Below are 25,656 nucleotides of genomic sequence, written 5' to 3' on the forward strand. Positions count from 1 at the left end.
GTGCTAGAAAAGTTTTATCAAAAATTTTTTTTTTTATGGATGATTGTCTGTTAATGAACTATCATTGCCATTCCATACTAATGTGCTTTTCAGAGGGTTACATATCTATTATCTGGTTATCTCAGTGATGCTGGAGTTTACTTGGGCAAGCATTGTTTCACAGATGAGAAACTACGAGGCAAGAAGGCTTAAGGGCAAACAGCATGGTGAAGAGGGTGAACTTTGCAGTAAGGTAGATGTGGGTACTGACCCTAAGCCAGACCGTTAATAGCTGCCAGGTTATGGTGTTATCACGGCCTCTCTAAGCCTCAAAGTACTGATCTGCTGGGGAGAGAGCAGGTATAGCACACTTATCCCAGGGGCTTGCCCCCCTTACATGTTTACAAATGATTGCTCTGCTATTGCTAATAAGACATAGAGGAGTCAAATGATTTCCTTCAGCATATCCAGATGTAATTGGTAACCAGACTAGTATTAAAACTTAGGTGTTGGAAATTTTGTTTTAGGTTTCCACATCAAAGTTCCTTTTAGTGACCAATAGTAGGAAACTAACCTGGGGCCATTAGATAGAAGGACCCATCCAAATGATGACAGAATTCACTGTGAGATAAAGTAGATTATGAGACTGGATTATAAAAGAATAAAGGAGGGAATTAAAAATGCATACATATATATACATATATAAATATATATAAATAATAAAAATATATATATATATATATATCTTGTCCCCCTGGAGTTGTTAAGAACTCCTGACAGTTTTCCAAGAACTCTGGCCTTTGCAAGCATTCTTCATCTTTCAGAGTTGAGCCAGACTCAAATAATACCAGTACCGATGGAAGCAGGCTGTAAGATTCTTTGGTACAATTCTGTTCTTCGTATAAAATCAGAAGCAACTCAACTACTGTTTGGCACTTATAATCAATCTAAAGGTACCAGTTGAATAACTTCATGGGCCGAGAGATCAGCCAGATATGTGAAATTTCTAAAAAGCCTGAATCAGTATGTCTGTTATATAGCAATAGTGACCTATTTGTGGATTGCCGATTACATATTCACTAAGCATTTATTGACCACCTTCAATAGTGTGATAGGCAAACCAGGTCTGTTGGTGAGATCTGAGGGGAGCCTCAGGGCTCGGGTGCTTCCGGATTCTTCCTCCCTTGCCCAGTCATTGTATTTGTAAAGACAGTTGGATTTACTGACTTAACATGACGTACTTTGGGTTAATTAGAAACTTTGTAGAGAGCACGTTTGTATTAGGAAGGTACATAGAGCAGAGCTTTTAGGTTGTTCTGATGGAGAGGCCACCGGGAACATTTTGAGCACAGACGGCAAATTGATGAGGTGAAAGCAGGTGCAGGTAGGGCCCGACATCACAGCCGCGAGTGGTTCTGGTAGCAGGTACAGGGCCATGGGGATATGGGGTGGCTCACAGTTAAAGTCAGGAATATGGTAGAGTTTGCAGATGATAAAATGCTGAGGAACAACTCTGGATATGTTAAAATAAACCTGCACTGAATTGTATATGTGGATACTACAATACATAGATACCACAGTAACTAATAATATTGTAAAGACAGTGCTAACGTTATTGGAATTTGATCTTTTCATTTTTAATATTTTTCCCCCTTGTTAGGAATAAATTTAGTTTCAGGTCCATGTGAAGTGACCAAAGATAGGGACAGCAAGAGAAATAATTGTGTATTACACATTTTCTATAATTAGAATTCCATATAAGCATATAGTGTATGTATTCTGGTTTCACACCAATCATTATCTTTAAATTATGTCTAAATTTTCCACTTTAGCTAGACATGTTTTAACTTGTCTAGTTTTAACATTTTAACTAGACAAGACCCACTACTATTATGTTCTTTTTGTCATAATGCAAGGTATCATTACTTTAGGAAAAATATATTCTTATAGGCTTATAAGGGCTCTTCTTTCCCTGGAGTTATATGAGGTGACTATCATAGAATTAGTAAAAAGCCCAGGCTACCAATGTTTATCATTCACCCACCCCCCGCACCTTACACCTTTACTAATGAATGGAATGAGAAACATTTTGACTAATGAAGCAACATATTTGCATTTATCTTAAGCTCGTGCAGTTAAGGGGAGCTTTCTTCTTTTCTGCTTTTTTCTTCTTTCCCTCTCCATTGAGATTAGAAGGTTTAAAAGTTTATGTTTAAAATTATTTATTTATAAAATTACTTTGTATTTTAAATTATGTTTATTTAAATTATTTCTTTGGTAATACCATTTTTGTTATTATCTGTATTGTCCAAGTGTTCCATAGTGGTTAAAAGCAAAGCTATTGGAAGCAGAGACAGTTTTAGCTGTATTAGCTTTTGAGCATCACTACTTTTCCAAGGCACAGTTTCCTTCTCTAGTACCAACTGGATGATAACTTATTTTGTTATGATGAATATACAAATTTAGCCTATAAGTAGTCCTATAATCTGAATAAAAACAGTTCTTATCAGATACATTAGGCACTCTTGTATTTATTTTCTTTTGTAGCTGCTCTGTCTTAGATAACCGGCAAAATTTCCATTTTTAACCCTTTTTGGTGTAGCATTCTGATTTCAAACAAGTAACTCAGAGGAAGCAAAATTTAGGACTTCCTCCTTATTTAATGCAGTTAAATGTTTCAGTGTTGCCAGATCTTTACATAGAATTCAAGATTTTGACATAGGGCTTAAAGACATATATTGAAGCCTAAGGCAAAAGTAAATTAAAGCTGAAGGCAGAAGTCAAGTATGAGTGTCTTTCTGATGTTGGAGAGTGTTTTTAGCACACCCGTGAAATGGAAATGCTGATATGAGAGCCGTGAAGCATGATTGCTTATGTAGGCCTGAATGTTGAGTAGCTAAAATTACTAATATTGAGAGATTCATTCACCTTATTAGTAATGTATGCCAAAAATCATTAGAAAATTACCTTTCTTTAGAGAAAATGAATGTATGTATCTTCAGACTGTTTGTATAAAGTAAAAATATTCTTGAAAGAGATTGCTCAAATCTCCTTGCATTGATTTGTGAAATATACCAAGAGATGAAATGATAATAGTTACTTTAGAGTGAGTTTGAATTTACTTTGAATTTATAACTACTGTGTATTTGAATGAGGGCTTTGAAAAAATTTGGAGGTATTTATTGCTGTAGATCATGTAGCATTTCTAGAGGGAGCTCATATTTGATTTTCTCTTTAGAGGAACTTTACCAAGATGGAAATATTTAATTGTTGTTCTAACTTTCAAAGAACATAAAGTGGCAGATTGTGGACTAAATATAAGAAGAGCTTTCATTATGAATGAAGGTAAAGTTTCTTAGTAAGTGGACACCTTTTAAGTGCAATTCAATATCAATATGAAGTGCCCTGGAGATATAAGTTATTCCTTTGTTTCCTGATTTTTTATTGGAAATTTTTTATTTTCTTTTTGCAAATTAAATAACTTCATGCAGCAGATTTCCTAAGCTTATCCAGTGATGTCTGAATGCATCTGCTTGCCTTTCATTAATGTAATCATTGTACATGCTTAGTCTTAGGAAATAAGTATCATACTTGTGAAACAGTATACTTGTGGAACAATGCCTTTTAAATATCTCTCTCACTCTCGGAAGGCACTTGGAGGGTCTTGACAGAAGTACAGAGGCATCTTTGATTAACAGCAGTTTGTTTACACAGGTAGAGAGCGCAGACTCTTTCCAGTGTGTTAACTGGAATCTGTGACATTTAAAACTTCATTCCCAAAGAAATATAAAGCAATATGTTGTTTGGCATTAATTTTTCTGTGCTATGGAAAATATATTATGAAATACGGTACCAGATAGCTTTATTTTGTTGTTTCTGAAGATTTTGCCCCTACCAGTTCTGAGGGGATGACTGCATAATTTATTTGTTTTCATATTATATTCCAGACCCTCAATTAATATGTAAAAATATTGAGTACTACTATAATATGCTATTCTACTTTGTTTTCAAACACAATATTGCAAAGATGAGATGACCTGACCTCTAAGTAGGTTCAGACGCCTAGAAACAGACCTGGGTCTCCCCATCATTAACTTTGCTACTTAGGGAGTTAAGCCTCAGTTTAATGTATTTTCCTGATCAGTGTAATGGGTATAGTAATATGCCTGAGAGGTTTTTATTAGGATAGGACAGTGGCTCCCCCTGGCCACCCCCTGCCAAATGAGAGCAGCTTCTTATAATACCCATTTTGTAAAATAACAGGAGTAAAAAAAAGTACTCTGAATATTTTGCAATTCTATTGGGAAAGACTTTTTAAAATTACATTGAAGCTTAAGAATAAACTACATTTTTTTAAACTTCAAGTAAGTGTTTTATTATGTTATCTCCAGAGCTTAAAGTGTGAATTGGACATCTGTCCACACTATTAAAATATAGATTTTAAAATCATGGATGCATTTCTTTTTAGACTTCACAATTTCTTGGAAGAAGTGGGGATTTTCTTCCAATAAAACTGTGCTTTTAATATACACTACATGAAGTGAATGCATCAACATAGTGTTATGGACCTAAAAATATAATGGCATCAAATATTAATGAAAACACAAGCTCTTTCAGTTCTGTTGGTTCATAGTGTAAGTACCAAGTGAAAGTTTGAAGATAATCCCGAACATTTTGACTTGTTTTAATATGAGAAAAAATTTAGTGACTGTTAAAACCCTTTATTCCTTAAGTAGAGTATAGGAAAACCCCATCTCTGTTTTAAAACAATGTGAGGCGACCTTACTTTTCCCTTTCTCCCTTCTTTCCTTCCTCCCCTCTCCCCTGTTTCCTTTCCTTCCTCCCCCTCTCCCCCACTCTGACCTAGTTGCAGAGTTAGATTAAGTATAAACATTGGATCTTTGCCAGTTTTCAGGATGGTCCCTAAAGGTTGTCTCTCTTTTATTCATGTATCAGTTATTCCTAACTTCATTTTACTCTTGTACCCCAGTCAGTTGCTCTTACATAACTGATTCACATTTTTAGATTTTTAATACAGCCAACATCAAGAGGCTTGCATCAAACACTCTCTTCTATGTTTTCTTAGGTGAGCATTTCTCTGGGAGTGGGATTGTTGGTAAGGGCTTATCCTTGACTTAGTGCAGACATTGGTTGATTTAACTGAATACTGTCAGTGGCATGGCAGAATGGCTGCCCCAAGCCTCACTGCCAGCAACATTGCCCACCCCCTTTTGTTTCTGTTTTTCTAGATTTCTGTCCATATCCTTTGTGGTCCTTTTTTTAACCTCTTTGTTGAATTTCTTACCCTGTTCCTTTGTTAGGAGTTCTTTTTATTTTGTAAATACAGTCCCTTGTTTGTGTAAATGTTGGGAATATCACTTCCTGGTGTCCTGATCCATGTTTAATTTTGTAGTGTCCTTCATTTTGAGACAATCGGGTTCATCTTTTCTTTTTTTTTAGTTTTTAAGGAGGAATGCTTTATTTTATTTATTTATTTATCTTTAAATTCATTTTATTATCATTAATCTACAATAACATGAAGAACATTATGGTTACTAGACTCCCTGCTTCACCAAGTCCCCCCCACAAACCCTATTACAGTCACTGTCCATCAGCGTGGTAAGATGCTGTAGACTCACTACTTGTCTTCACTGTGTTGCACATCCCTCCCTATGCGCCCCCCCCCCACCGCCACATTATACATCCCTCTCTTCCCACCCCTCCTGCCCAGCCAGTCCCTTTCCCATTGGTAACCGTTAGTCCATTCTTGGGTTCTGTGATTCTGCTGCTGTTTTGTTCCTTCAGTTTTTCTTTCTTCTTATACTCCACATATGAGTGAAATCATTTGGTACTTGTCCTTCTCCACCTGGCTTATGTCACTGAGCATAATACCCTCTAGCTCCATCCATGTTGTTGCAAATGGTAGGATTGGTTTTCTTCTTATGGCTGAATAATATTCCATTGTGTATATGTACCATATCTTCTTTATCCATTCATCTACTGATGGACACTTAGGTTGCTTCCATTTCTTAGCTATTGCAAAGATTGCTGTCATAAACATAGGGGTGCATCTGTCTTTTTCAAACTGGGCTGCTGCATTCTTAGGGTAAATTCCTAGAAGAGGAATTCCTGGGTCAAATGTTATTTCTGTTTTGAGCTTTTTGAGGAACCTCCATACTGCTTTCCAGAATGGTTGAACTAATTTACATTCCCACCAGCAGTGTAGCAGGGTTCCCCTTTCTCCACAACCTTGGCAACATTTGTTGTTGTTTGTCTTTTGGATGGTGGTGATCCTTACTGGTGTGAGATGATATCTCATGGTTTTAACTTGCATTTCTCTGATGACAAGCGATGTGGAGCATCTTTTCATGTGTCTGTGGCCATCTGAATTTCTTCTTTGGAGAACTGTCTGTTCAGCTCCTCTGCCCATTTTTTAATTGGATTATTTGTTTTTTGTTTGTTGAGGTGCATGAGCTCTTTATATATTTTGGATGTCAACCCTTTATTGGATCTGTCATTTATGAATATATTCTCCCATACTGTAGGGTACCTTTTTGTTCTATTGATGGTATCCTTTGCTGTACAGAAGCTTTTTAGCTTGATATAGTCCCACTTGTTCATTTTTGCTTTTGTTCCCCTTGCCCGGGGAGATATGTTCATGAAGAAGTCACTCTCGTTTACGTCCATGAGATTTTTGCCTATGTTTTTTTCTAAGAGTTTTATGGTTTCATGACTTACATTCAGGTCTTGATCCATTTGGAGTTTACTTTTGTGTATGGGGTTAGACAGTGATCCAGTTTCATTCTCTTATACGTAGCTGTCCAGTTTTGCCAGCACCATCTGTTGAAGAGACTGTCATTTCCCCATTGTATGTCCTGGCTCCTTTATCATACATTAATTGACCATATATGTTTGGGTTAATATCTGGGGTCTCTATTGTGTTTCACTGGTCTGTGGCTCTGTTCTTGTGCCAGTACCAAACTATCTTGATTACTGTGGCTTTGTAGTAGAGCCTGAAGTTGGGAAGTGAGATCCTCCCCACTTTATTCTTCCTTTTCAGGATTGCTTTGGCTATTTGGGATCTTTGGTGTTTCCATATGAATTTTTGAACTATTTGTTCCAGTTTGTTGAAGAATGTTGTTTGTAATTTGATAGGGATTGCATCAAATCTGTATATTGCTTTGGGCAGGATGGCCATTTTGACAATATTAATTCTTCCTAGTCAAGAGCAAGGGATGAGTTTCCATTTGTTAGTGTCCTCTTTAATTTCTCTTAAGAGTATCTTATAGTTTTCAGGGTATAGGTTTTTCACTTCTTTGCTGAGGTTTATTCCTAAGTATTTTATTCTTTTTGATGCAATTGTGAATGGAATTCTTTTTCTGATTTCTCTTTCTATTAGTTCATTGTTAGTGTATAGGAAAGCCACAGATTTGTGTGTGTTAATTTTGTATCCTGCAACTTCGCTATATTCTGATATCAGTTCTAGTAGTTTTGGAGTGGAGTCTTTAGGGTTTTTTATGTACAATATCATGTCATCCGCAAATAGTGACAGTTTAACTTCTTCTTTACCAATATGGATTCCTTGTATTTCTTTGTTTTGTCTGATTGCCGTGGCTAGGACCTCCAGTACTATGTTGAATAACAGTGGGGAGAGTGTGCATCCCTGCCTTGTTCCCGATCTCAGAGGAAGAGCTTTCAGCTTCTCACTGTTCAGTATGATGTTGGCTGTGGGTTTATCATATATGGCCTTTATTATGTTGAGGTACCTGCCCTCTGTACCCATTTTTTGAGAGTTTTTATCATGAATGGATGTTGAATTTTGTTGAATGCTTTTTCAGCATCTATGGAGATGATCATGTGGTTTTTGTCCTTCTTTCTGTTGATATGGTGGATGATGTTGATGGATTTTTGGATGTTGTACCATCCTTGCATCCCTGGGATGTATCCCACTTTGTCATGGTGTATGATCCTTTTGATGTAGTTTTGAATTCGGTTTGCTAATATTTTGTTGAGTATTTTTGCATCTACATTCATCAGGGATATTGTTCTGTAATTTTCATTTTTGGTGGGGTCTTTGCCTGGTTTTGGTATTAGGGTGATGTTGGCTTCATAGAATGAGTTTGGGAGTATTCCCTCCTCTGCTATTTTTTGGAAAACTTTAAGGAGAATGGGTATTATATCTTCTCTGTATGTCTGATAAAATTCCGAGGTAAATCCCTCTGGCCCGGGGGTTTTGTTCTTGGGTAGTTTTTTTATTACTGATTCAATTTCTTTGCTGGTAATTGATTTGTTTAGATTTTGTGTTTCTTCCTTGGTCAGTCTTGGAAGGTTGTATTTTTCTAGGAAGTTGTCCATTTCTTCGAGGTTTCCCAGCTTCTTAGCATATTGGTTTTCATAGTATTCTCTAATAATTCTTTGTATTTCTGTTGGGTCTGTCGTGATGTTTCCTTTCTCGTTTCTGATTCTGTTGATATGTGTTGATTATCTTCTTCTCTTAATAAGTCTGGCTAGAGGCTTATCTAATTTTTTTATTTTCTCAAAGAACCAGCTCTTGCTTTCATTGATTTTTTCTATTGTTTTATTCTTCTCAATTTTGTTTCTTTCTTCTCTGATCTTTGTTATGTCCCTCCTTCTGCTGACTTTAGGCTTCATTTGTTCTTCTTTTTCCAATTTTGATAATTGTGCTGTTAGACTATTCATTTCGGTTTGTTTTTCCTTCTTTAAATATGCCTGGATTGCTATACTTTCCTCTTAAGACTGCCTTCGCTGCGTACCCCAGAAGTTGGGGCTTTGTGCTGTTGTTTTCATTTGTTTCCATATATTGCTGGATCTCTATTTTAATTCGGTCGTTGATCCATAGACTTTTTAGGATCGTGTTGTTAAGCCTCCATGTGTTTGTGAGCCTTTTTGCTTTCTTTGTACAGTTTATTTCTAGTTTGATACCTTTGTGTTCTGAAAAGTTGGTTGGTAGAATTTCAATGGTTTTGAATTTACTGAGGCTCTTTTTGTGGGCTAGTATGTGGTCTATTCTGGAGAATGTTCCATGTGCACTGAGAAGAATGTGTATCCTGTTGCTTTTGGGTGTAGAGTTCTTTAAATGTCTATTAGGTCCACTGTTCTAGTGTGTTGTTCAGTGCCTCTGTGTCCTTACTTATTTTCTGTCTGATGGATCTGTCCTTTGGAGTGAATGGTGTGTTGAAATCTCCTAAAATGAATGCATTGCATTCTATTTCCTCCTTTAGTTCTGTTAGTATTTGTTTCACATATGCTGGTGCTCCTGTGTTGGGTACATATATATTTATAATGGTTATATCCTCTTGTTGGACTGAGCCCTTTATCATTATGTGATGTCCTTCTTTATCTCTTCTGACTTTCTTTGTTTTGAAATCTATTTTGTCTGATACTAGTATTGCAACACCTGCTTTTTTCGCCCTATTGTTTGCATGAAATATCTTTTTCCATCCCTTGACTTTTAGTCTGTGCATGTCTTTGAGTTTGAGGTGAGTCTCTTGTAAGCCGCATATAGATGGGTCTTTTTTTTTTACCCATTCAGTGACTCTGTGTCTTCTGATTGGTGCATTCAGTCCATTTACATTTAGGGTGATTATTGACAGGTATGTACTTATTGCCATTTCAGGCTTTATATTCGTGGTTACCAAAGGTTCCAGGTTACTTTCCTTACTATCTAAGAGTCTAACTTAACTCACTTAGTATGCTGTTACAAACACAATCTAAAGGTTCTTTTTTTTTTCTCCTCCTCCATTCTTTATATATTAGCTATCATATTCTGTATTCTTTATCTATCCCTTGATTGACTTTGGGCAGAGTTATTTTAATTTTGCAGTTGTTTAGTAATTAGCTGTTCTACTTTCTTTACTGTGGTTTTATTAGTTCTGGTGACAGCTATTCAACCTTAGGAACACTTCCATCTATAGCAGTCCCTCCAAAATAGACTGTAGATTTGGTTTGTGGGAGGTAAATTCCCTCAGTTTTTGCTCTGGAAATTGTTTAATCCCTCTTTCAAATGTAAATGATAATCTTGCCGGATAGAGTAATCTTGGTTCCAGGCCCTTCTGCTTCATGGCATTAAATACATCATGCCACTCCTTTCTGGCCTTTAAGGTTTCTTCTGAGAAGTCTGATGTTAGCCTGATGGGCTTTCCTTTGTATGTGACCTTATTTCTGCCTCTGGCTGCTTTTAACAGTCTGTCCTTATCCTTGATCTTTCCCATTTTAATTACTATGTGTCTTGGTGTTATCTTCCTTGGGTCCCTTGTGTAGGTTGATCTGTGGATCTCCATGGCCTGAGAGACTATCTCCTTCCCCAGATTGGGGAAGTTTTCAGCAACTACCTCCTCAAAGACACTTTCTATCCCTTCCTCTCTCTCTTCTTCTTCTGGTATTCCTAAAATGCGAATATTGTTCCATTTGGATTGGTCACACAGTTCTCTCAATATTCTTTCATTTTTAGCGATCTTTTTTTCTCTCTGTGCCTCAGCTTCTTTGTATTCCTCTTCTCTAGTTTCTATTTCATTAATTGTCTCCTCCACTGTATCCAGCCTGCTTTTAATACCCTCCATCGTTCTCTTCAACGATTGGATCTCCAACCTGAATTCATTCCTGAGTTCTTGTATGTCTTTCTGTACCTCCATTAGGATGTTGATGATTTTTATTTTGGACTCTCTTTCAGAAAGAGCCACGAGGTCCATATCTTTTAAATCTTTCTCGGGAGTTGTATTAATAATTTTACTCTGGACAAGGTTCCTTTGGTGTTTCATGTTTGTATATGGCGCCCTCTAGTGTCCAGAAGCTCTATTCTGGAGCTGCTCAGCCCCTGAAGCAATGTCGGGAGTCGCAGGGGAGCGGTACTGGTGCCTGGGGGGAAGGAAAGAGATGTTCCCTGCCTCCCTGCTGCTGTGCTTGTCTCCACTGCCTGTGCCACTGGACTGGTCCCACCGGTATAAGTTTTTGTCCCAGAGCAGCCAGATATGGATCCCTGCTTTCCACAAGCAGGCAGAACCCCAGTCTCCCCAGGAACTCTGCCTGCATTAATTTTTCAACCCGGTAGTCATGCGAGTCTCATGAAATCACCATGAAATGTAGGTTCGTGCTCCCAGCGCAGATCTCCGGAGCTGGGTATTCAGCAGTCCCAAGCCTTCCACTCCCTCCCTGCTCTATTTCTCTTCCTCCCGCCGGTGAGCTGGGGTGGGGGAGGGGCTCGGGTTCCGCGGAGCCATAGCTCCTGTATGTTACCCTGTTCGGTGAGGTCTGCTCTTTTCTCCAGGTGTGTGCAGTCTGACGCTGTCTTCTTTCCTGTTGCTCTCTCAGGATTAGTTGCACCAACTATATTTTCTAATTGTATCCAGTTTTAGGAGGAAACCTCTGTCTGTCCTCTCATGCCACCATCTGTAATCCAATCTGACATCATCTTTTCTTATCTTTTGAGTTATATTTGGAGGTCTTTTTAAGAAGGTCCTTCCCTTCCAATAGATATTCAATCTTCTGTTCATTTTACCTTTTCACATTGAGCATTTGAAGCTGTCTTTAGTTTACCGTTGTATATGGTGAATATGGTATAAAAATTCAATTTCAGTTTTCTCCTAAATTTTGATTACAATACACTTTTTGACTTTGTTGATGTTAAAATATTGATTAGACTTATATAGAATTTTTAGTTTAACTTTGGGAGAATTGACATCTTTATTATATCTTAAATCTTCCCATCCATAAGCCATGGAGTATTCCTCCATATTTTTCACGTTTTGGTTTGAATATTTTCTTGTAGTCAGACTACCTACATTTAAAAAATTATCTGATATAAAGAAGTTGGCTTGATTGATATTATTAAAATTGTCAAATAATAGGACAAAAAAACCCCATAGCCATGCTGATTAATTCTATAGGTTAATTATATTGATGAGAAATCATCACATTGGTCCTTTTAAAATGTACTTTTTATATTACACTTTAATGTATTTTCCTTTAAACTGTGATATATCTATAACAAATTTTAAATGGATTCTCCATTAAACAATGATTTCTTTTACTTTTTTTTCTCATTGAACAGACTTTATGGTATATTTGGTTCCCGATAGGATTTTTTATTTTAATCCATATTCTGTAGGATAGCTTTACATTTTTAAAAGTGATCTGATCTTTGTATTATCAGACTTTTGGTAGCACTGATGCAAAAATCAATCACATTTAAATTAGAAAATATGGAAACAGTGATGGCAGTTTTCACACCAAAACCCAACAATTTTAGGCTTAATTGTGGCACCTCTTACTTAAAAAACCTAAAATCTATTTTGGTAAGCAAAGCATTGAAGGGCAATTATCTAAGGAAGAAGGGATCTTGTGAAGGGATTGTTTTCATGTTGGAGTCTGATGAAATCCTCATGCCAGTGCTTTTAGGCCACAGACCACCAGGAACATGCTGGTAGTAAAGAAGTTGGCTTAATTACTCCTTGCACTGAGAGAACACTTTACCATGGGATCCTGGGGTATCTCATATGTCCTAACAAAGGATTTGGGCTTCCGTTGTATGATTGGAGAGAGGGTCTAAGGAAGCAGGGGTGTCCTCTAGGTTAGATGCTGGTTTGCAGTCAAAAATAAAACATACTACGACTGGATAAAGAAGTCATTCATTTGGCCAGAGAGGAGGAGGTTTGGTATTTTGTGGGTTGTACAGTAGACTTTTTCCTTTTTGTGTTCAGCAAAATTATGAAGTGACCTTGCTTCATCCCATTTATCATCATCCTGAAGCAACCTTGTCTCAGGCGGTAAGATTTTATATGTGCAACAGGAGACCAAAATAACCTGGTGTGAGTGTCGGATGAACACCGGATGTCAAAATCGGTGCTTCCTTTCTGCCTCTCTCCCTTTCTTTCTTCTTCTCCCACCAGTGAGAAGTTAAAAGTTGTTTTAAAAATGTATGCTTAATTTGGGGGTTTTCTTTTTATTTTCCCAGTTACCTGGGGCAGTGACTTAATCATAAGGATGTGAGAGATTTCTGTTTGGACAAAAAAAACAAGAAATGTCGTATCATGTTTTGACTTTGCCCCAGATAACCTTGCTGATGAATTTCAATTTCTGAGTTGTATTCTTACTTTGAAATAACTACATGCTCTGCAGCCTGTCCCAGGGGAAGCCACCTTAGACCCTTTGCTCTTACTGTTCCCTTTACCCAGAACCACTGACCTCTGCAAGGCTGGCTCTACATCCTTTAGTCCTTAGAGATTACACTCATTCCCACCCTGCTCCTTACTTCAAATATAAGCTCCTTGTGGGTGGTAACTCCTATGTATGAACAGTTCTAAGTACCCAGCCCTCAAGTCCCTGGCACAAAATAGGTGCTTGACAAATATCTGTTTAATAAATAAATACACTTATGAATGAATAAGTGAATGACTAACCAAATAAGTAGACATGTAGTCTAGATGTAACTATATGTCTATTGACTATTAGCAAGAGAAACGCTTACCGATTTTTCATTTCATTGAGGTAAAGTACTTAAAAAAAAACAACCTGTTTCTCTGGAAATGCACCTTAAAATATTCAAAGTAATTCCTTATTAGGTATTTTTTTTAACATCTGTTTCTAAGATGATGGGTTAGATGGAATAACATTAAAATGATATTTTTCTGGTGCTTTAATTAATATTTGGATGCCTTTCTCTGGAATAATTCCAATTTAAACATATTTTCATTCACTGATGCCAGAATCAGAGCCAAATTTTGGGAGGGGTAAGGTGGGCTGAAAAACAGCCTGGCTACTAGAATTTTCCATAGTGCCCTAATTTAATTTGGTAGTGGTGTTGGGGAGGCTAGATATAAAATATATGTCATCTTATGCCTATTAAGTTTGAACATATTTGTAATTTGTTTCATCATGTTTTTCCTACTTTGTGTTTCCAGTTACTAAATTTAGTATTTGACTTTGATGATATTTTAAACTGTTTTCGGTTTAAGGATTCAATCATCTGTGGGCTTACACTGCCAAACCCTAATTTGTAGTGTGTGAATGTTGGTTTGCAGTCAAAAATAAAACATGCTATAAAATTGTTAGGTGGAGGGTAGAAAAAGTTTGGAAGCAGCCAGCTTTGGTCTGGAATCTCTGCTCTGTCACTCCTGCATTATTGGCAAGTTCTTTCGTGTCTCTGAGTCTGTTTCCTCATCCACAGACTGGATGCGATGTTTATGTACAGGACGGTGTGAGAGCTCAGTGAGATGGTAAATTTCTTTTTTCTTTTTTTTTTTTGATATGAGGCATGAATTCTATTTAAGGGTTGTAATTAGGAAAGAAGAAGAAAAGCTATAGAAGTAGCAGGCGGAAGAAAACATGGGAAGATTGATTATTTCTTTGACATATCTTCTTGTAGAGTAACTTCAGCATGTATAGGTTTTAAGCTACTACTTAAATTGCGCACACACATTAACATAATAGGAGTATAGTTACATAACCAAAGCATATCTGTAATTACCAGCCATCTCCAGTGAAACCAAGAGAACCAGTTAGGCACCTTAGGCATTTGTGAAAACTTATCTATGATATGGTGGATATTGTCCAACTGAACTTGAACAGTCTGAGAGAAATCAGACAAATTAAAACAACCCATTCCTGGGGAATGTTCACATCCCTTATGTTCTTTTAACAGTAAATAGTCTGTAGTTGTAAGATTTTGGAGCGCTACAATTTGCACTTCTCCTAATTCTTGATTGAGTTCCAACAGTATAGGTCCAGTCAAATTTGTTGTTTTACTGTATGCACAGGCCAGCTTAGATATCTCCTTCCTCATTCCCATGGCAAGTCCAGGAACGGGTGGGATGAGTGCATCTACAGCTGTAGCAGCGCGTGGATCTTTGTTGGGGTTTTTTGCTGATCATCTTCTGTCATGAGTCTTCCAGAAAGTGCTGATGTTGGAAGTTCTTTATCATATCGTATCTTAGTTCATTTTCGGGGTAGCCCAATTAGGCTTTGATCCTCTGTATAAACACAAACAGACCCTTTGCCTACACTTTTATATGCCCTTTATACCCTTGTGTAGAACTCATTGGAGGTCACCACACAGGAACTGCCCTTTTTTTGTTTTTTTTTTGTTTTTGGTATCACTAATCTACACTTACATGATGAATATTATGTTTACTAGGCTCTCCCCTATACCAGGTCTCCCCTATAAACCTCTTTACAGTCACTGTCCATCAGCATAGCAAAGTGTTGTAGAATCACTACTTGCCTTCTCTGTGTTGTACAGCCTTCCCTTTTCTCCTACCCCCCCATGCATGCTAATCTTAATACCCCCCTACTTCTCCCCCCCTTATCCCTCCCTACCCACCCATCCTCCCCAGTCCCTTTCCCTTTGGTAAGATGGTAAATTTCCATAGTGTGGTGTGGTATGTGGCATTTTAGGTGCTGGATAATTATAAGTACAGTGCTTTTCCTCTTGCCCATCAAAGGCCAAAGGAGGTCCATGACTTCCCAAATATGAAAGATTATTATTTCCTGTAGATAACAGAAAGGCATAAAATGCATTGTACTTGATGTTATTTCTATAGCAATGTCTGCTGTCATAAATCACATGGAGTATCAACCAAAATATTAGTGATAATATCAGATATTTATTGAGTGCTTGCTGTGTGGCAGTCTTAAACACCCTAGGTAAATTAACTCAATCTTCACAAAACCCATAAGATACTAATTAGTTTTCCCCTTTTACAGATGAGTAAATTAAGGCACAGAGTGTTGAACTAGAGGGCACAGAAGCAAAGCTGGGAGTGAAGGATTCTACTCTTGTTTATGTATTAAAAACTCAAAACCGCTTTCATTTTCCAGATAGTAATTACCCAGATAAATCTTGACATAGGCATGCATTTTTCTCGCCCCTGTCCAGTAGTTGAGAGGGACTCTGTCTCCAGGACTCAGTGCCACATCCCCTTGTAGGAAGGGAAGAAGACGAGAACCGTCCACATTGGAGAGAGAGGTCTGCCTGAGAGACGCTGTGCAGGCGGCTATTGAGAGTATATTTTTTGTTCTTTTGATGTTGAAAAATCATGATTATTTGTGGTGAAAAGTAAAGGGTACACAGAAAATAAGATTTTTAAAAAACATTTTTTAAGTGTGAAATACTATTTTGGAGATGTGTGAAAATACTGAAATGCTGATTTTCCCGCCGATGAATTTATTAGAGTATGAAAGAACATATTTGAATAAATGATATATATACTTGTTTTAAGAAGTGTAGTGTTTTACTTACATGTTCTGATGACTGTTAAGCCTCCTTATAGCTTTGATCTTACTTAGTTATCTTGCTTTTTATTCCCCATTCTTCTATGTCATTAATCATTTCTTGCATGATTCAGTGAAATCTTTGTTTAAGATGATTTCTCACAGTTTCTTTTGTTCAGTAAATATGCAATAATTTCAGGCCATGAAGACTCCTACTGAAATTTGAAAGAGCATGTAGTCTTTGTAGGTGATCTTAAGATAATATTGTTCTTGGCATTATGATGAAGTGTATATGTATATCATCAGTTTTGAGACATAATAATTTCTTTACATTTTTTAGGCTTTGATTCTATTTTATCTCTTGGTTTGATGAAATGTTGGAGTATACAGGAAATAAGTTTTCCTTCCTAAAAATGTCTTTTGAAGGTTTTCCTCCCTCTGTGGTACTTCCTGGTGGCCTGATATTATGTCATGTTATAATTGGATTGATGCTCATCCTGAATACCTCTTTCTCTTCTTGGCAGCATGGGGTAACCTTGGAAATGTTCTGAAGAGTCAGAGCAAAATTTCTGAAGCCGAAGGCGCCTATAGAAATGCTTTGTATTACCGGAGCAACATGGCTGACATGCTTTATAATTTGTGAGTATGCATTTCATTCTTTGGCTTGGTTCACCTTTGAAGCCTGTGGTGAGAGAGACTATTGATTTAACTGCTGGAAATGGAGGTGGTGATAATGCTTTTCTGAAAAAGTTTTTTCATTAATCATGTCTCTAAGATTGGTAGATTGGATGGCATTTGCGTTTTCTTTGTTTTGGACCACCTCGTCGATATTGATGTATTATGGTTGGTATTTTAAGTTCTGTCAATACTTAGTTGGGTTCATAAAATAAGGCTAGTATGTCTGATGTTTTAATAATTGATACCTTGATTATTAATAATGATAAATTTTATACTCTATTAAAGAATGGCTGTGTCAAAATATAGAGAGAATATATACTAAGCCTGGGGAGTTATCAAATAAGGTAGTGTTCTTTTCTTTTGTATCCCTATCTAAAAACATTGATGATTAGGGTGGGATAATGGGATAATTTAGAATTACTATCTTTGTATGTTGGATTAGAAAAATCCCTAGGGGAAAAATTTGGTCTAGTCTTTGAATGGAAAGCCCTAGGGTGTATAGCAAGGTGTGAGTGGATAGTACAAATTAAACTGAAATCTCTTCTTTGTCTCTTATATTTATGACATTCTTTTGTTTGTAAGTAATACAAACAGTCTAAACTAGTTTAAACACAAGATAATTTATTAACTTCCATAATTGAAAATTTTGGGGTTGACTAGATATAGGCAGAGTTTTGTCCAGGTGGTTTATTATATTTCAGGAATTTGTCTCCATTTTGTGTCTGTGGTTTCTTCTGGGATCACTCCATTCTCTGTGGGTCTCTGTCTGTGTCAATAGGAAAGATGACTCCTGTACCTCTGTGCATGTGACATCCTCACCCTTCTCAATCTCAGAAGGAATTGTCTTGGTCTCTATTAATGCTGGAAAAGGTCTTTGAATGACCCTCTGGTGTCATGTGTCCACTCTTGAATGAAGCAGTGGGCACTGTGGCAGAGACGGTAAGACACCTCCATTGACAGTGTCTCCAGAGTAGGAATGGTATGGAGGAAGACCAGTTCTCTGTAGGAAGGTGCTATGTGTAATAAGTGTCTATTGCTTTTGTTTAATGAATGCTGTGTAATATTGACAGTGTCAAACTAATTTGGAAGTTAATTTTTAATATGTGTATGTTCTGCTTACATGTAGATATTTTGTATTGGCTGAATCTAAAAGCACAGATACAAAAAAGAAAAAAATAAAAACACACACAAGAAATCTAGATTTTTAAGGGGAAGCAGAGAGAATGAGCTCAGTTTAACTTCTTCTTTGTACATTTACCTTATCGGTAAGCTTCTAGACTTTTTTCTTTTAATGAAATATCTTTGATTTACGATCTTATATTGATTTCAAATGTGCAACACAGTGGTTCTACAGTTAACCTGTATTATTAAATCCTTACCCCCTCTAGTGCAGTTACTATTTGTCAACACAGAAAGATGCTACAGAATCATTGACTATATTCTCTGTGCTGTACTATCATCCTTGTAACCAATGTATATTGTGATTGAGAATTTTTGTGTCCTTTCTCCCCCTCCCACTTCATACCCACTCTTCCCAACCCCTCCCCCATGGTAACCACCCAGTACCTTCTCTGTGTCTATGAGTCTACTGCTGTTTTGTTCATTCTGTTTTGCTTTGTTTTTATATCCCACAAATAAGTGAAATCATATAGTATTTGTCTTTCTCTGCCTGCCTTATTTCACTGAGCATAATACCCTGTAGATCCATCCATGTGTTGCAAATGACAGGATTTTTACCTTTATGGCTGAATAATATTCCATTGTGTATGTGTACCACATATTCTTTATCCATTCATCTATTGATGGACACTTAGGTTGCTTCCATATGTTGGCTATTGTAAATAGTGCTGTGATAAACATAGGGGTGCATGTATCTTTTTGAATCAGAGATTTTGTTTTCTTCAGGTAAATTCCTAGAAGTGGAATTACTAGGTCAAATTGTGTTTCTATTTTTATTTTTTTGAGGAAACTCCATCCTGCTTTCCACAGCGGTTGCACCAATTAACATTGCCACCAACAGTGTAGGAGGGTTCTCATTTCTTCACATCCTTGCCAACACTTGGTATTTCTTGTCTTTTGGATAGTGGCCATCCTAATTGGTGTGAGGTGATATCTCGTTGTGGTTTTGATTTGCATTTTCCTAATTGGCGATGTGGTAAGCTCCTAGACTTTGATGTGCATCTCAGTCTCATGGCCTGTGGTCTCAATTAGCTCAGCATATGTTTTGTGTTGCCTGCACAAATTCATTTTAATTTTTTTTTACCTGTAAGGCCTTTAGCTGGAGCACACCCTCTCCAGTTTGTGCAGTCCCTGATACTCTTTGCTTTATTTCATGCTCACCATATATCTTACCATCTTTATCCTTGAAGTAATCTGAATTTGCATCTTTTTACTTGAATGATCATATCGAGATATTCCTACCAGGGCTTTGCCCCATGACCCTTCTTGCCTTGCAACAGTTTTCTTCTGGTGTCTGTTCTCCATACATTTTCAGGGGAGGAAATGAGTTGAACAACCAACTATCCATTGAACTTATTTTTCCCCTTATCTACAGCCACTTGTCAAAAAGATACCTATACCCTGATAATACCCCATGGCGCAAGGGTTGAAACAAAAAATAAATTTATCTATCCCGGCTTATTCTTTGCTGAGAAGAAAAACTTACTGAATTTGACAAATATACTTTACATGTAATTTAAAAGCTGCATCTTATAACTTCCTCTATAGATGCATATATAAACAATAAAGGCATACAGATAGACTTTCCCAAATCCTAATGAGAAATCCTTGCTGGAGAAGTTGTTATTAAAAAGATCACCCCCAACTGCTACCCTTTGTAGGAAACCCACAAATGTTACATATAGTTCCAAAATATTTTTACTAATGTGACAGGCATTTCAAACTATACTTGACTGTTAGCTCTAACAGAGAGGCTTAAATTCCATAAGAAATATTGGCAGTGATTTTGAAGTATTGGGTTATATAACCCATCTGATTGACAGTATTCTGATCCTAAGTAATTATATTTCAGAATAGGTGACTTCCTCAGTGATTTTAATCACATATTAATGAAATACACCAAGATAGATCTTTTACAACCCTATAATATTATTAATATGTCTGATATCATTTGTTCTAAAAGCCAGCTTTTTTTTTCTGTCACATAGGAAAAAAGCCAAATTTACTAAATAAATTTTTTCTTTTGAGAACTATATGCTATTTTCATTACATAATTTTCTCTGATATTCAGAAACTGTTCCATGTCCTATTTCAAATCTTGAAAGAAAAGGAATTAGCTTTGCTCAGTCTTACCAGTAAACTTAACCTGGTGATACTCCTTTGTGGTGCTAACAGGTATGAGTCACATTTCATATCCTCAGTTATGTCCTTTGTTTTTTATTTTTTTGTGCATCTCATTTTATTTCTTTTTTTATTGAATTATCATTGATATACAATCTTATATTGATTTCAAATATACAACACTCAGTTATGTCTTTTAATGATGCTTTATGACCAAAGCCTGAAGCTAATGAACCTATTATATTAGTTAGCATGAACTACCCATATTTATTAGTCAGTTCTAGAAGCTTTTGGGAATCATAAACTCCTGTTAGGTCCTCTACTTAACTTTTAATGATTTAACCTAGATTTTCTGGAATATATTTGATGTTCATAAATCTACTTGCTTTGTAGATTATTGAACAAAATTCATACTGTTAAAAATTTTTGTTAGGAAAATAATCTGGAGAAGTATATTATTATGTAACTTCAAAACAATGATTACTAAAGTGAGGTTCAACACCATTGCCAGACACAAGATGATTCTAGGATGTCAGAAATCATCTTTAATTTTTGTAATTTTATTTTTATGTTTATATTAAAAAATATATAACTCATACGCCTAAATATTCCAGCTGGGTATAGGAAAAAAAAAGGTATAACTTGTAAGTAACAGTACAACAAATATGTGGTTATATCTGAAGTTTAGGGAATATTGCATTACAGTACTTTAAAATTTGAGAACATTAATATGAAGTTATATCTCAGATGTGCATTTATAATTATATTTCCTATTTATAAAATGATGGAGTAGTTTAAATTTTTTTCTTTAGTATTGGTTACTTGAATTACTTCTGTGTGCCGAGCATTCTTCTTAGTTCTTTATCATGACATGTTATGACAGTTTGTCTTCAAATGAAATCTACAAAATGAGGAAAATGAAACTCAGAGGTAATTTGCATAAGATCACATGAATAATAGAGGAGCCAGTATTTGAACTTAAGATGTTGTGACTCTATACTCATGAAATAATAGTATTTCTGCTCAAGTTAGGAGAAAAACAAAAAGGGTGTGGGAAACAGTCTCAGTATGTATCTTTCAATTCAGAAAAAAAATTACTTAAAACCCCCTTAACATAGAGGAACAAAATACTTGGAATTACATCTAATGGAGAACACAAGTTAATTTTTTTATGATTGTTACTGAATTTACTGAACTCATAATACAGAATTTTGTTAGGAAGATAATGAGTTTGCACAGTTGAGCTAAGAGTTGCTTTCAGTAAGAAAATGCAGAAATTGTTTTTAATTGTTTGAATCCATTAATTATGATATTGTTTTGATATCACTTCAACCCATACTGACACATAATAGTCATGTAATCTGAAATTTGAAACAATGTCTAATTCTACTTTTTTGTGTGTGAGATATAATTGACATATAGCATTATATTAGTTCCATTAACATCTGTTACCATACACAGTCAGAGATTTTATTTTCTTGTGAGAACTTTAACTTAGCAACTTTCAGATATACACTACAGTATCATTAACTTTAGTCTCCATGTTGTACATATCCTCAGGACTTAATTTGTACCTTTTGACCCCCTTCACCCATTTTGCCACCTTCTATTCTACTGTTAATAGCAATAAATGTACTATATTTATTGTATAACCTTATGTTCAGCCTTTTATTCATGTTGCCAATTTTGTTAAAATCCAACACTTCACACAAAAGTAACTGTCAAACCAGATTTAACAGCTCTGTGTTATGGTATTGGTTTCTCCTTTCAGGTATAATAAATTTCAGGGACAAAGCAGATGGACCATTGCTCAGTGATTTACACTGTCAAATTTTATAAATACATAGTCGACTTTCAACCTTTTAACTGTACCACTCATTGCTTTCTGAAATACAATTGATTTCTGGGCTGAAAAACACTCTGCCAGTGTTCTTTCACTGTTGTTATCGATTTGTCCCAGTCAGTCTGTTGCAAATGATATTTAAACAGGTAGTTCAATAGAACAGTGAACACTTCATTAGGCATTAGATTTCAGAATGCAGATAGTAAGTTTAATGTGGTTTAATCAATTTTTGATGGTCTTAAATAACAGAGGGGATTGCTGCTGTGGATAATAGAAATTTTGCCACCATAAGTTAGTTGCTTGTGTTCTGTGTTGTAAGAATCCAAGTAATCATCTAATCTATAAAGCTAGGAAACGAGAAGTCAAACAGAGTGAAAGGAAAATGTTAATGAAGTGGAATATGAAGAAACACTGGGACATAGTGGGAAATATCACAGATTATACTTTAAAAAATGAACAGTTTCTGGCAAGGGTAATAGAGAACAAAATAGAACATCTCAAATATACAACATTGCAAATGAGAAAGGAATTATCACCAGATATATAGAATCCTAAATAACAAAATGTTAGTTTATACATAAGAAATATTAGTAATATGGATGCTTTTTTGGAAGAATATAAATGATCAACATTAGCTCAAGAAGTAGGCAATTTGACAATAAAATCTTGGGAGAATTGAAAATGGAATTCAAGAATTTACTCCACAAGGAAGGAAGTTGAGGCATTTCACAAGTGAGTCCCATCAAGTCTTCAGTTAAGTGATGTTTCTTTTAGTTCTTGTTTATTTTTCTGAAGCTAGATAACTGATTGTAAAAGGTCTGACTATAAACCAAAAAAATTTAAAGTAACAACAACAAAAAAACCAAAACCCCCCAAAAAGGCAAACAAGCAAGAAGAAAATAACAGCACCACCACAGGCCATTTGTACTTGTGCCTATTCATGTAGACATGTCTTAAAATTAATATAGTTGATGCAACAGCATTGATAAAGATTATAACACCACCATAAATCAGATGGGATTTATTCTAAGATTCATATTGGAGTATTCAGTATTAAAATTCAAGTACTATATTCTTTCCATTTAAAATTAAGAAAAGGAAAAATATTATGGTCATCTCCAGCAGAGCCAAGAAGGTTTTGATTAATGTGCCTCAAAGAATAAGACATGAATAAAGTAGGAAGGAATACATACTTCTGTAACCTAAAGAATATCTGTGTAAAGTTAATAGCAATGCCTTATTTAGTACTGAAGCACGGTGGTCATTTCTATTCGCATTCAGCTTCTTGAGATGGTGGCAATTTCTTACTGGTCCTTGAGTCTCCGTGCTGAGAGTTCTAACTGCATTTGTTGATTCTATAAATGAATTATGAAATCCATTTCATAGCAGATCCCATTTATTAATGTAAGTGGTAAGGTTAGTGGTGGGTGTTAGATAATCACATTTCTTGAATGGTGTAAGTATATTTTGACCATTACCAGTAAACAATTCTGGGTTAGAAAGAGCCTTCTTAAATTAGAGGTCTAGAGTTACATTTTCTTGGCTATTTCAGAAACACATTTCTATGAGGGTTGGTTTGTGTATTAGTTTCCACAACTACCATAATACAGCACCACAAACTGGGTGACTTAAAACAATAGAGATGTATTGTTTCATAATTGTAGAAGCTAGCAGTGCAAAATCAAGGTTTTCACGGGGTCCAGGGAAATCCTTCCTTGTCTCTTTCCTGTGGTTTGCTGGCATTCTTTGGAGTTCCTTGGCTTGCACCTGTGCAACTCTGGTGTCTGCCTTTATTACCACGTTGCATTCTCCCTGTGTGCTGCTGTCTTCACATCCTCTTACAAGGATACAAGTCCCATTGGATTGGAGGCCCACCCTTGTTAATTTAACAAGTTGCATCTGCAGTGACCCTATTTCCAATGAGGTCAGATACTGAGGTACTGGGGGTTATGACTTCAGCATATCTTTTCTTAGAGAGACATAATTCAACCAATGAGAGTTGCCTATTGGAAGCTTCAGTTTGAGAGAAAGCCCAGACAGTGTTTGTTTTTTTTAAATGGGGAATTGAGGGGGATCAGGTAAAGGCTCCTTTATGAGGCTGAAATTTTGCAGAGCATATTGAGTTTATGTTCTCTCACAAGACCAAGAACTCTGTGTTAAGGGGAACTAACAGGGAAATGTGGGGGCACTTGTTCCTATAGATCCAATTCTAATGAGATATAGTTGTACATTCAGAGCTAGGTTTTGAGAAACCTTGAGATGTGCCGAGGATCCGAGATTACAGAATGGCGTGTGGTACACATGCCTGACATGGAGCCCAGCTATTCCTTGAGCTGTGCTGAAAACGGGGCATATGAGGCCTGGTGAAATGAGGGAGGAGGTGAATGGTAGAGTTCAGGGGAGGGCTTCCTGCTGAGTTCCGTGGATGTGTATGTCCACCTGTGTGTTAGGGAAGGAGGAAGGTGGCCAGGGGACACCGCGTAAGCTGACTGGCCTCCCAGAACAGAGAATTCAGGAGAGACTGTGGAACAGGAATGCCTGAAGTGCTTAGCGTGTCTGATAGAAAGTGAATGGACTGGAAGATTTTGGTGGAATCTTCCTAGCTGAGGATCAGTAGGGCTCCGGATAAACACCTCATCTGGCCCTTTTTTGATTCCTGGTATGAGGAGGTGCAGCCTGCAGGTTCCTGCCAGGTCACCGGGCGGGAGCAAGACCTAACTCTTACTACATACTTTCACTGTATTTTACAGGATAGTTTTCGTGCACAGTGAACACACAAATGTAATCTTATAAAACATTGAAGCACACTGTTTTGTGTACTTGAAACTAATATAAGATTCTATGTCAATGAAACTTCAATATAAAAATTTTTAAATGTACACAGGGTTTTCAGAAAAAGAAAACAAAACATTGAAGCAGCACTGAAGATTATGGCGTAATCCATAAGAGTTCCTATTATTGCCTTTCTTACACCCCTTTCTCTTCCTCTAGTATATACCTTTTCAGTGTTTTCATGAGCATTTATATGTGTAGTTATACATACATACTTTTAATTTTTTTTACCCTGCATATAAACCTCACTATTGATTTTCAGTGCATGTGTATATATGTGTGTGCTGATGTATCATAACTTCCATGACCCTCCCCCCCATTTCAATTAACATTAAATTGTTTCCATTGAGACTATTCCATAGTTGGCACTAATAAATGTCCAATGGGATGGTTTCAAAACTATGTTGCTTCATTCTCCATTTCCCTAATTACAAGTGGAGTTGAGCAATTTTTCTTATGTTTATTGGCTCTTTGTAATTTTCCTTGGAATTAATTGTTCATATATCTTGCCTACTTTTCTATTGGAGGAAGTTTTTCTTGGTTTATGGGGTAAAGTAAAATGCCCATCTCCACTGCACACACATGCATGAACTCACACAGGTGCACACACACACTTTATTTATTAATTTATTTATGCAAACATATTTTTTGCAAGTATATTAGTTTTCCCTTGTCTCTATATTAATGATAATAATTATTGCACATAACTTGATATTCTGAAAAATCCACAGGTCTTTTCATTTGCAGCCTCTGTGTCTCTGTGAAGACCATCTCAGCCTAATATTAAAACAAAAACAAAG

At 36.3% G+C, this 25,656-nt stretch overlaps 1 protein-coding gene across 4 annotated transcripts in view; it reads left to right on the plus strand.

The window, feature by feature from the left end:
• Positions 1 to 25,656, plus strand: part of TMTC2 (transmembrane O-mannosyltransferase targeting cadherins 2) — a 402,329-nt gene that overhangs the window by 213,421 nt on the left and 163,252 nt on the right. For all 4 annotated transcript variants that reach the window (XM_036890026.2, XM_036890024.2, XM_036890025.2 and 1 more), the window contains one exon: positions 16,728 to 16,842. In XM_036890026.2, the coding sequence (XP_036745921.1) occupies positions 16,728 to 16,842 (115 nt within the window). The remainder of the gene's footprint in view (positions 1 to 16,727; positions 16,843 to 25,656) is intronic.

Source organism: Manis pentadactyla, chromosome 10 (genome assembly GCF_030020395.1).
Source record: "Manis pentadactyla isolate mManPen7 chromosome 10, mManPen7.hap1, whole genome shotgun sequence".
NCBI classification, from domain to species: Eukaryota; Metazoa; Chordata; class Mammalia; order Pholidota; family Manidae; genus Manis; species Manis pentadactyla.